Source organism: Plasmodium sp. gorilla clade G2, assembly GCF_900097015.1.
Source record: "Plasmodium sp. gorilla clade G2 genome assembly, chromosome: 13".
Lineage (NCBI taxonomy): Eukaryota > Apicomplexa > Aconoidasida > Haemosporida > Plasmodiidae > Plasmodium > Plasmodium adleri (nom. inval.).
The window spans coordinates 504040-518283 of NC_041705.1; the positions used below are offsets into that span (position 1 = coordinate 504040).

Sequence of the window (14244 nt, forward strand, 5' to 3'; positions counted from 1 at the left end):
ATATATATATATATATATATATAGTATGTATTATATATTAAAAAATACAACATTTAAAAAATATTTTGAAATATATAATTATATATATTTTTAGAATACAATCTTTTACTTATTTCTTTTTATATAAAAAAGAAGATTCTTAAAAAGAAAGGTGTAAGTAATATATATTCATGAACATTATATCTAATAAAGAATACTGATTCAAAATTTTTCTCCTTTTAATTTTAATTTTAATTTTATTTATTTATTTTAATTGTTTTCCTTTTATATCTATCTTCCATCCTATTTATTGTCAAATCATTAAAATTTATATATTTTAAATTAAATTGAAACAAAGTTTTTATAAATGTTCACTTATTATTTTGTTTATTATTATTAGTAATATATTTTTTTGACATCATTAGAATATAATTATATAACATATATCAACAGTGGTATAAAATATCACATATATTTAAAACAATATAAAAGAGTTGTTATTTTTAAAATATGTTCAAGGTACAAAAGATACATTAAAAAAACATGAGTAAAAAAATATAATGACAATATTAATTTATAATACAAATAAAACAAATAAAATAATATAAAAGTAGTAAAGAATAAATAACAAAGAATAGATACCAAACAATAAAACAATAAACAAAATTAATTTAAATAATAATTATATAATATATAAATATTTTATTATAGACATAATTGCAACAAAAAAATATACATTTTTTATGTACGCTTTGTATTTCTTTTAAATATAAATAAATAAATATATATATATATATATATTTTTTTTTTCTCAATTTACAAAACTGAAATCCAATTTTTCAGTATTCTCTTCATTTTGTTCCTCATTTTTTTTTTCTGTATCTATCGATTCCTTCATTAAGGTATATATCAATATTTTTTCTTCTGCACCTATATGAAGTATCATTTCTTTAAAGAGATTAGAATTTTTAAATGCCATATTTCTAAAAATTTCTATTACTTCTTTAAAATATATGGTCATATTATTATTGGTTATTATTTCAAACTTGTCAGGATTATCAAATATATATGTAGAAGAATAATCCGTCTCTTTTAAGAACTTGGTTATTTTTCTTTCTTCTTTTTCTTGTGGATATACTAAGAAACTTTTTGTTATTGTAATATTACCTTTATCACATAATGAAATCATTTTATAAATATAAGTAACAAAGGCGATGAACACTTTTTTTAATAAATCCATCTTATGTAAAAATGTTTCAAAAAATATACCTACTATTTTAATAGAATAACAAACAATGTCTTCTAAATAAGAATGTGCTGATAAAAACGTATAATATTCAAAAGAATCTTTCATTGATATCTTTGTAGTAATTAAAGGTATGAGCATATTTTCTTGATTCATCAAATTATAGAAAAAATAAAATATAAGGGATTCATCTTTTTCTTTTATTAATGTAAATATATTTTGTATAATATTTATAGAAGAATTAACCATTTGTCTTCTTAAATTTTTGTCTTCATGTTTTATATGGATGTCATTATTATATAGATATATTATCTTCAACTTTCTTGTAAAATTTATAAATATTTGCAGAATTTCTTGACTAAAATAACTCTGAGTATCTGCATCTAATGTATTCTCACAAGCATTAACATAATGTATAAATACAATTATTTTAATATAAAATAATTTTAGCTTACATAAATCTTTTGTAAAAAGAATAGTTATTATTTGTTCTTTTTCTTCATTTTTCATTTGTTTTAAATAATTATTCAAATCATATATAGATGAATACTGGAATGCATATTTAAGTAATTTACTTGATAATTTTTCGTCATTTAACATATTCATTTTTTTTAAAAATAAATATATTAATAAGTTCTTTACATTTTCTTTGATTTCTAAATCATTCATTTTTTCTAAAAGGATAAATGAATTTAAAAATGATTTCCATAATAAATGTATTATTACATCTTTTTCATTTTTATAATTATTATTTAAGAATTTATCAATAATATAAATATTTAATGTGAACATATTACATAACATATTATCATCTATTTCATTTGCCTCCTTTGTAAATAAATTCTCATGAGCTATTTGCATCACTTCCAATACATTTGCAACATTCTTAATATTTATAAAATTTACTAAATAGCTTAATATATAATCTAACACAATTTTAAAAAATTTTAGTTTTTTATTTTTATTCGCTGTATTATTAATTGTAGATTTAGAACAAATGTTAAGGTCTTTTTCATTGTGGCTATTTTCATCATTTTCACAATCGTTATTTTTAATCTCATTTTGATTTATCCTACCGTTTGTTTGGATTTTTTGTTCTTCTGTTTGTTCCATGTCATGGTCATATGAAAATTCAATAAGAATTAAATAATTATAAATAAATTTCAAATATATTTCTTTGGTTTCTTCTTTCAACATGTCATGATATTGCCTTATATGATAACATAGAAAAGAAATAAATATTTTAAAAAGTAAATAATTTCTTTTATTTAACGTAACATATGATTTGATAATATTTAAAAATTGTATAAATACAGGAAAGGCGTTAAAATAAAAAATAGATAAAGATCTTGATTTTTCATTTACACAAGTAAAGAATTTATGCATATGATGATTATAATTTAATATATCTTTATTATCATTTTGTTCATTATAATCAAATGACCATAAATATAATATTATAGAATCAAATAATATATAATTTATATTTCTTACAATAAACTTTAAATTATATTGAGATAGGTTATTTTGACATTTCTCATTATTTATTATATAATAACAGAAAGATTTATATGTAAAAAGAAAATATACACAAGAGTCAAATTCTGAGAAAAATAATGATGAGCTATTTAAAAAATGTTCTTTATCTTCCACTTCTTCTACATCATTAACATTTTTATATATATTATTTGTTTTATTCATATGAAGATTTTTATTATGATTTAATTTATTATTTTCAGAATGTCGCATATCTGTAAGTTGTTTTTTTTTACGATATTCATTTGGTTCTTTTATTGCAAAATAGAAAAAATATTCCACAAATTTATTATGTGAGTTACATAATTTTATATCATTTAAGAATAGAAATAAATTATATATGTCCATAAGTGGGTATAGAAAAAAATGTGAAAATTGTATCTGATCTTTTTTTTTCCCATCAATATTATTTGTAATAATAATATTACTACTATTGTGATTATCATTCTGATCATTATTAATATTATTATTTTGGTTACCTGAAGGGTAATTATTAATATTAATATTAAAATTACTACTACTATTATTATTATTATTATGAGATGGTGAATTATCTTTTTTATTATTTAAATACATAAAATTAAATGATTCATAATACATCTTTAAAGAAGTAAATATGTTTATTTCATAATTCGTAAGTAATTTTATTTCATTACTTGTGGATGAAAATTCATCGATTATAATTTTTGAAGACTTAAATATATTTAAATATACAATCAATATTTTTATAGCTAATCTTGATAACCTATAATGTTTTATTCCATAATTTATATTATTTAAAATTATTTTTAATAACAATTCGAAATTTGTATATAAAGTACAATTATCTAATATAAACTCCAAATTAATTTTTGTAAAATTTGTTTCATCTATTAGACTATTCTTATTATATTCACTATTATAATCATTAATATTACTATTATCTATTAAAATTAGTTCTATATAATTAATTTTTTGTATAACATTTTCATTGCTATGATGATAATTTTTATCCATCTCTTCTGAATTTAAACTACTATATAAATTATTATTATTAAATGTATTACTATGTTGTTTATCTTTTATATTCTTTATATTAAGATTATCAATTTTCTTTACACTTCCAGATTTGTTAATAGCTAATTTTCGTTCTACTTTTAAAATAGTACGGTCTCTCAACACTTTTTTCATATAATTAGAGAAATATGAATCATTATGAACATAAATATGAGAAGATACACTTATTCTATTCAAAAAAAAGTACAACAAACTCATAACCAAATATTTAGTGTTGTCAGAAAAGATAATATCATTTTTCCTCATTTTAAAAAGGTTAAAAAAATATTTTGACTTATTATTTTTCATACAACTATTTTGTGCAATTTTTTCTTTATTTAAATTTATATGAATATTAAAATTATAATGTTCATCAAACAAAGACGTATAAAAGGTAAACCCACAACATGTACTACTACTACTACTACTATTATTATTATTATTATTATTACATTTATTATTAAAATCATTATTATTAATATTATTATTATTATTTTCAACATATCCTGTATCATTTGTTAATAAGTTATTTTCCTTCATATAATTTTGATCATAATGTTTCTTTACACTATTCTTACAATCAAACTTAGAAAACGTTCCCTTCGATTTAAATTTTATTATGTCATATATAAAAATATTTTTTACACTTAAAACATTTTCAAATAATTTAACCCATTGATTTATATTAAAAACTCCATATATACATATTCTCCATTTTAATAAAGCTATTATATTATTATATATTTTTTTATTATTATTATAAAAATTATGAATTATTAAAAGGTAGTAATCAAAATTCTCATGTAAAGGTATAATCACATTTTTCCTAAACAACTTATATAAACATTTAATTGAACATTCTAATATTCTAATATTTCCAAAAAATATGCTCTTCTGTATAATTGTTGATATTATATACTTATACCTTTCTAATTCTATCACATCTATTACATCGAATAAAAGATTGAATGTCTTAAAAAGATTATGATTTATTTTTTTTTCATATGAAATTAAAAATATTTCTAATATACACAATAATTTCTTATCAATTTCTTTGGAGATATTTGTACTTTGATAATTATTATATTCATGGTGATTATGATTATTACGAGTGTGATTATTATGATGATGTTGATGATTTATATTATAATTATTCTTCATTTTATTCTTATATCCATTTTCATGTTTTATCCTCTTCAATATATTTAATATATTATTATATAATCTTATAATATACTTACCTCTTGTAAGTCTAAAGTTAAAAGAGTTAACATTTTCTCTCTTTAATATATATGCATATACAATATCTAAACATTTTTCAACTCTTACAACATTAATATGATTTTTAATTCTTTTTATTATAGAATTGAAATTTTTTAAAACTCTTATGAAAATATCTTTATTATGTGGTATTACTTTTAGAATGTCTACATAAAGATCAAATAAATGGAGTATTTCATCTTTTGTTTTATTTTTATATGCTTGTGGCGATAAATTTAATTTATTATTATTATTATAATTATTGTTTGTTGTACATCCTTTAAAATCCTTTGAAGTTAATTCGACCATTTGTTCATTCGAATGTATTTGATGGTGTTCCTTATTTGGTAATTTTTTTTTATTCACACTACCATATATATTATTTGAATATGTAGTTATACATTCCATTGATAATAAGAGACTATCATATTTCTGCGAATTATTTATATAATCATATTTTTCATTGTCTTGACACTTCCAACAAATCCTTTTTTCTTCGTTATCAACATTTTCTAAATTAGAATGGTCATTTCTTAATTTATTACTAATTATATTATGAGAACCTGGGAAATAATTTAATTTTTTTTTCTTAATTTTTTTAAGATATTTCTTTCTATTAAAACAATTTGTATATTTCAATTTATGATATGACAATGTTACATTTTTTATTAATATAGAAATGAATATATATAAATCTGTATTTTTTTCTTTAATAATATAAGAAGAATAGGTTTCATATAATTTCATAATATAGCTAAATATATATGTATCTATATTTTCATTACATCCAATAAAATATGTTAATATTTTTATGATTAAAAAATTTATCAGATAATATTCTTGTTGATTAAAATTATCACTTAATAAATTAAACAGTGGCATGATGCTTTTAAAAAACTTTGCTTTCATGTTAATTTTATAAAAACATTTTTTGTTAAAAAAATTATCTAATATGTATAAACATAATATTAATATATTTTTATTTTCCTTTTTATTTATATCCCAACTATAAATATATTTCATAATTTTATTAAAATAAATATATGTGTTTTTATATTTTTTATTTTTCATATTTTTTTCTATTTTTTTCTTTTTTAAATATAATTCAATTAGATATACAAAACTGATCAATGCTATGTCATAATATGTATCATAATTATTGGTTAACATATGTAATATTTCTAATTCTTTTGAATATCCCCATATATATTTATTTTGATCCGCTTTTTTTTTTTTTAAATAATATTTTTCTCTAGACTTAGTTACACATTTTTCTTTTATTAACGTATTTATTATCAAATCATCGAAATTAGTTTTATTATTAACAAAATTGATAAGCACAGATATGAAAAAATCAAAATATAATTCATCATTTGTATTTACATTTGTGAAAGCGTCTAATATGTTAAATAATTTATTCATGTTATTATGAATATTTTCCTTTTTTAAATATATTTTATACTTATTACATTCCTCTAATGTAATATTATTATTTTTATAATTAAGTTCACTACATTTTTTTTCATTTTCTGATTTGATATAACTTATTGAGACTTGGTTCACTTTTTCATTCTCATTTGTATGATATGATTTATTTATGAATAAAATAAATTTATTAATTCTATAAAATATTTTTACTGTATATATTAAAAAAATTAATAAAATGTTTTCTATATTTATTGATCTACATATTTGTGTGAAACCATGTTCGTAAAAATAAAAATGGCTAGATTTCTTTTTGAAGTAATTAGGAACTGTCTTTTTTCTTTTTGAACGTTTTTTTTGTTCTCTTGAAATTTTTTTCTTTATCTGGTTATGTTTTTTTATATCTTCCAAAGTATAAATATTATTATCAAGATAATTACTTTCATTATTATTATTATTATTATTATTATTATTATTCTTTTCATTATTATTTTTTCCCTTATCAGCTATGTTCTGTTTATTGTTACTACACGACTTGTTCGTCTTACTATTATATTTTATTCTTATTTCATTTATTTTTGTAAAAAAATTGAATAGAGTACTTACAATATTGTATATATGATCAAAGAATAAAAATGTTAACATATGGGATGATAACATAACATAAATATTCTTTAATATATATATAAAAATAAAAAAATTGTCTACTATAAAAAAGTTATAGGAATTCATTTTTTTCTTACTCATTTGTTCTTCATATGATAATATGAAATAATGAATTTTTTCTTCATCAATTTCATTGATCATTACATCAAGTATATCTTGTATTAATTTAAAAAGTGTATTATTATATAATATTTCATAATTAATAAAATAATTTTTCATCTTTTCATAAATAATCATATTATTAAAGGATATGTTTATATCTATATTTTTATTTATATCTGTACCTTGATCTATCATGGCCAACATTTTATTATCTTGATATGTATAACATACATTATTTTTAACTTCATATACTATTGAAAAGACTATAGAATATATTAAGAAAAAAGATATGATTCTTCTTAATTCGTTTATAGTTTTTAAGGGATGTGTTTGTACTTTTGATAGAAATAATTTACATATATCAAATATGCAATATATTAAATTATTTAAATGATATATTTTGTAATGTTGGAAAGAGAAATATAATATTTTATTTAATGATATAGAACTTATAATTAATATACTTACTTGTTTTTCTATATCGTCAAATGTATTTAATGTTAATGAAGTCATAAAATTTGCATTAATTATAGTAATATAATTTACTAATAATGTTATTAAATTATAAATATAACATGGAAATTTTAAATATACTTTTAAAAATAATTGTATAATATGTTTTAATAAATCTATATCAATATATATACCATTCATATTATTTATTATAAGTTTCAGGAAGCGTTCATATTTTTCATATTTCTCTACATTTATATTATGATTCATTATAACTTTATTATATAAGTTTATTAACGCTTTTAATATTATGTCATTTTTTTTTTTTTCATTTATATCTAAATTGGTATCATTATTTAGATTTAGATATTTCTTTACATTGTTTTCCAGAAATATTCTAATATGTCTTTCTTCAAAAGATGTATTATTATTAGGTTCTTCATATTTGCTATTATCATATTTTTTATCACTACTTTTATTAGATTTACTTTTCTTAATTTTTTTACTTTTTTTTTCATCTTTATTTATCTTGCCTTTTTTTTCATCTTTATTTATTTTTCCTTTTTTTTCATCTTTATTAATTTTTCCTTTTTTTTCATCTTTATTTATGTTTCCTTTTTTTTCATCTTTATTATAAAATGGCATCATACCCAAAAATGAATTATAATCTCCAAAAAAATTATTATATTTTGTTTTGCTATTTGTAGATTTAGTATTTGTTTGATTTTTTTTTTTTTTGCTTTTATTAACATCTTTAATATTATTATTATTATTATTATTTGTATATTCATTAATATTTTTTTTATTACATTTAGAATCATTTTCATATATATGTTCATTTTTTTCGTCCCCTTCTTTTATATGCGTATCGTTTGTAATATTTGTGCTAGAAAGTTGGCTATTTTGTTTGGATAGGTTTTCCTCACATTCACTAGATGAATGGGAATGATTTTGCAAATTATTTGATATATGTGAATCACTAGAATTATCAACATTATCTATTTTATCTTTATCTATTATGTTATTTTTTTCATCACAAATATTATCACCATTGTCGTCCTTATTGTCATTATTATTAATATTATCAATATTATCAATATTATCAATATTATCATTATGATCAACATTGTCACTATTATCAATACTGTCTTCATCTTCAATATGGTCCATATTATCATCATCATCCATATTATCATCTTCATCAATATTATCATCATTATTAATATCATTATTTTTATTTATATTTTCTTCAAGAGGTGGATACATCTTATTCGCTTCTTCAAACCTTGCCTTATTTTCTTTCTCCTTCACAACTGTATAGGTATCCTTTTTCCTCTGCTTAATTAACTGCTTAATTATTTTAGTAAAGTAATATATACAATACTTTATCTCAAAACTGTTTGATATATTATCAGTATAAAAGACCCCTCCAACATTCTTATTCTTTACACATGTAGAGCATAAAAAATCTAGGATATATATAAAGAACTCAATAATTTTAATAATTGATTTAGAACTAAACTTTTTTGAAAATAAAATACATTTTTTAAATGATTCAAAAAATATAATTTTTAATAATGTATTTCTTATTAAAGTAGTATAAAATTTGTTAGCATTCTTATCTTCTACAGTTAATGGTACTAATTCACTATATAACCAGAATTCTTTTTCTCTTATTAATTTATTTTCATATTCTAATATTATATTAATATAATCATTTGTTTCTTTATTGTAGGTCAAATTCATTATATTTGCATTCGCTGGGTTTCTTAAAAATTCAAATTTTTTAACATAGGATTTTTTATTCACAAATGATGAATAATCATGCTTATCTAAAAAGGGATGAGATTCTTTTTTATAATAATTAAATTTTTCTAAAATATTTAAAAAATGTAACTTTTTCAATTCATTATAATCATGATGAACATCTGAACATATATTTAATAAGATGCTTTTAAAATAATTTAAGAATGAATTAAAATTATAAATAAATAAAACATTTTTCATTTTTCTTAATATTTTCTTATTATATTCATTATAATTTTGAAAAACGAAACCATCAATACTTTCAACTTTCATATAACTTTCTACATCACCTCCTTTTTCATCAGTTTTTATTTTACTAATTTTTGACACAAGTTCTTCAGTTGCTGTTTTTAGGAAATCCGAGAAAAAGTGATGTTTCTTTTTTATTTCTTCATTATTATTAATATGACGATGGTTATTATTATTATAATTAATATTGTTATTATCATTAAAATTATTTTCAATTATATCACTTTTTAAATTATTATTATGATTATTATTATTATCATTATATGATTTCTTTTTCTCATCAATATAATCTTCATCTCTAATATCATCATCAGAATATTTCTTTTTTTTTTTCTTCATAATATTTAAATTAAATAAAAAAGTATCATCAATATGTTTTTTGTTAGTTCCATCATTATCTTTACTATTATAATAATTCACATTTGCACAGTTGCAAAATATTATGCTAACAAATCTTATAACATATTTCAAATATACTACACTCACATAATTATTTATATTTATATTATCTATTATATGATTTATAAAGTATTCATATTCTAAAAGAGAATATTCTGGATGTAAAATAAACAAATTTGATAAACATTTCAATGCAATATACTGAATGAAGAAATCTTTATCATTTAAACTTTTTTTTAAATATTTGAAAATTTTATCACATTCTGATACATTTAGTTTACTATATTTTATTATAGAATTGATACATTTTTTATAAAAATATTTTAGTTCTAGGTTGTCAGATTTTCGAATCTTTTCTATAAAGAAAAATAATGAAAAATATACGTAAAAAATATTAAATAAAATAAACAAAATATTTACATATAAATTGATAAAAGTAAACACATAAAAATATACACATATATATATATATATATATATATATATATATATATATATATATATAATACGTATGTGTTTCCTTTTTTATTACTTGAGTAGTCTATTATAGAAGGGATGTGATAAGATAATTTTACGGGCAGATGAAATAAGATCAACGAAATTAATATAATGGAATTTTTAAATAAATTTTCAGGGATATTTTTCAATTCACTTGATGTATTACTGGTATTTTTATTTATATCAAATATTCTATTAAAATGATTAGTAATATTAAATTTTATCTGTTTACTAAGTTTTATATAAAATATAGCTAATAATTTTAATATGAAATTCGAATTGTTTTTTGATAATACCAATAATAAATCATTATCTACATTTTCTTCAAATATATTTAACAATAACGATTTATCAACTTGATCTATTAAATTATTTATTGTTAATAAGTTTTTTACTATTCGAAAATTTATTATATTATTTTTTATTATATTTATACTACATAAATTGTCATATTCCTTTAACATAAAATGATAATTCTTTTCTAATAAGTTATATGTCCTAAGCATTTCCTTATCTTTTATTTTTATATCTTGATCCATCATCATCTTCAAACATAAAACAAATAATTAAAAATAATATAAATGTACATTAAAATATAAAAAATATATACAACAATATACAATATGTTTTTTTTAAAATTATATATTTTAATATATATTTATATATAATTTTAAATAATTATATATACTTTTCGGATATTTTATTCCTTTATTTTTATTCTACACTTTTATAATGAATTCCAATAATACATAATATTAAAAAAAATATAAAAATAAAAATAAATCTATATATAATTATTTACATATAAAAATACTTTTTATGGGCATATAAGTATTTTTAAATACAACAAAAAATAAATAAATATAATATATATATATAATATATATATATTATATGTATACAATATGTAATAATTATAGTATTTTATAAAATATCAGTCAATTTCTATATATAATAATATTTTTTTATTATATTTCAAATAATAGAATAAATATGCTAACTTAAATATTTGTTTATGTTGTACATATTTATCTGAATTTTTGTTTTTTATATATTCCTAAAAATAATATAAAATAAAATAAAAAAAACTTATGTATAGTATATATAAATATATAAATATATGTATATAATATATATTATATATATTTTATATATATATGCATTTAAATTACGCATCTACTCAATTGAATGAAGAAATCTATACAAAATTTTTTTAAGTATAAAAATTAAAATAAAATTTACTATACTATTCAAAATTTATATTTTAATTTTATTTTATTTTGTTTAATTTCTTTTTTTTTTTTTTTTTTTTTATATCTATAATTTTGTCCTCTATATAATTTTTCAAAAAAAAAAAAATAAAGTAAAATAAAATAAAAGTAAATAAATAAATAATAAATTTATTATTTTATATCAACAGTTAAAATATCAAATGTGTAATATTAATTGAAAGTATAAATCTAAACACAGAACAATTTTTTTTTTTTTTTTTTCAAAGTCACGATTTATATATAGATTTAAAAATAATATATATATATATATGTACATATATATATATATATATATATATAATATAATTTATATAAAATTTCGAAATGTAATAACCATATATTAATAAATATTTATTATCGTATATATTTTTTATATATTAAATGACAATATATTTTATGTTAATATTTAAAATAGTGTGAAAAAAAAAAAATATATCAAAATTTGATAATTAAAAATGAAACAAAAATTTTCGATTTTTTTTTTTTCTTTTTTAATATATAAAATTAAAAAAGGCACAAGAAAAAAAAAATTAAATTAAATTAAATTAAATAAAAAAAAATATATATATATAAATACCAAATATAGCAAAAGGTACAAATATATATTTTGACGTAAAAACAAAAAAAAAAAAAAAAAATAAAAAACAGTGAAAAAATAAATATAAGGGAAAAATTAAAAAAAAAAAAAAAAAAAACCATAAAAAACAAAATTTTTTATACAAATATAATTTTTCATATTTGTTTTTAAAAAAATATTTTCCCTCTTTTGTATATAGACACGAATAAACTATATATAAAAATACTAGTAAATATTAAAGACACAATATAGGAGACAAATTTTAATTTTTTAGTTCGATTTTGTTCTTCTATTAATAGTTGCTGTGTTGTATCTCTTTGATTTTCTTGTTCTTGTATTTCGTTATAATATTTATCTATAGAATCGTAGAAAAGATTTCTTTGTTCCTTTGTTAGGTTCATTTTTTTTAATGTAATCTCATTTATATTTACAAAAGCATCATCCACATATATATAATTATTCTTATAAAAAAATGGAATTAAATCATTTAAATTATATTTGATTAGAAAATTGGAAACATCTGTTTTTAACATGCTTTGTTCATAATTCTTTCTTTTCCTTATTTCTTTTTCTTCATAATTTTTTCTTTTTTCTTCTTCTTTTAATAAGGCATGCATTTCATGCTTTTTTAAAATATCAGAATAAGTTTCATTATTATTATTTTTAAGAGAAGGATCAAATTTATATTTTAAGAATAAATCACATAAAGTCTTTATATTCTCACTTGCAGCAATATGTAAAGGAGAATTATTATTATTATCTAAACAATTTTCTATATTTATTTTATTTGTTGCTAAAATATATTGAGCAATATTTGAAGAATGTTCCTTAGCACAAATATGTAAAACAGTGTTTCTCTCCTTATCTTTTATATTTGCATCAGCATTAGAATCAATTAATAACATAGCTGCTTCTTCATTATTTCTTTTAATAGATATCATTAAAGGTGTATTTTTTTCATTATCTAATATATTAATATTAGCATTATTTTTTAGTAATAATTCAATACCTTTTATATAATTATTTTCACTAGCCAAATGCAAACTTGTTTTCCCATTTTTATTTTTTGAATTTATATCAATATTTTTCGATATTAATAATCTACTTACATTTATCATGCTATTTCCAATAATCATACTTTTCATTAATGCATTTTCAAAAGTCTTCTTATCTTTTAAAAATATATTTACATTCTTTTCATTTATTAAATAATAAGAACATTCTGAGCAGCCTCTTTCAATCCCATATAATAAAATATTTAACCCTTCTTTATTATATTCATTAAGGTCAATATTATTTTCATTGTTTATATAATTTTCTAATTTCTTTACATCATCCTTTAATATAATATTAAAAATTTTCGAACTCATTTGATAAAATTGATATCCTAAAAATATTTAAATAAATATAAACATAAATAAACAAAAATTAAAAATATAAGAAAATAAATAAATATAAATATATATATAATGTTATCTATAATAGTCCCTTCTTAAGTTCTAATAAACATTATATGTATATATATATATAATTTTATATTACTATAGTAATAATTAAAAACTTATAAATACTTTTTTAAATATAAAATAAAATTATTTATCAAAATATATATAATTGGGAAAAATATATGTAAAATAGGCCCACAAAAAAAAAAACAAAAAAAAAAAAAAAAAAAAAACAAAAATACATATATATATATTTTTATAAATATTATGCATATGTTAGGTAATATTCTTTTTAAC

General features: G+C 17.5%; 2 protein-coding genes across 2 annotated transcripts; both read right to left on the reverse strand.

Annotated features, from left to right (window-relative positions):
- Positions 1-790: 790 nt before the first annotated feature.
- On the reverse strand, positions 791-11199 carry PADL01_1312700 (conserved Plasmodium membrane protein, unknown function; the record flags this gene model as incomplete). The annotated part of the gene is made up of 2 exons (XM_028683660.1): positions 791-10512; positions 10689-11199. The coding sequence occupies 2 exons, from the start codon at positions 11197-11199 to the stop codon at positions 791-793; spliced, it is 10233 nt and encodes a 3410-aa protein (XP_028539816.1).
- A 1470-nt stretch (positions 11200-12669) lies between these two features.
- PADL01_1312800 (conserved Plasmodium protein, unknown function) lies at positions 12670-13872 on the reverse strand (the record flags this gene model as incomplete). The annotated part of the gene is made up of 1 exon (XM_028683661.1): positions 12670-13872. One exon carries the CDS (start codon positions 13870-13872, stop codon positions 12670-12672), a length of 1203 nt encoding a protein of 400 aa, XP_028539817.1.
- Between the last annotated feature and the right edge of the window lie 372 nt (positions 13873-14244).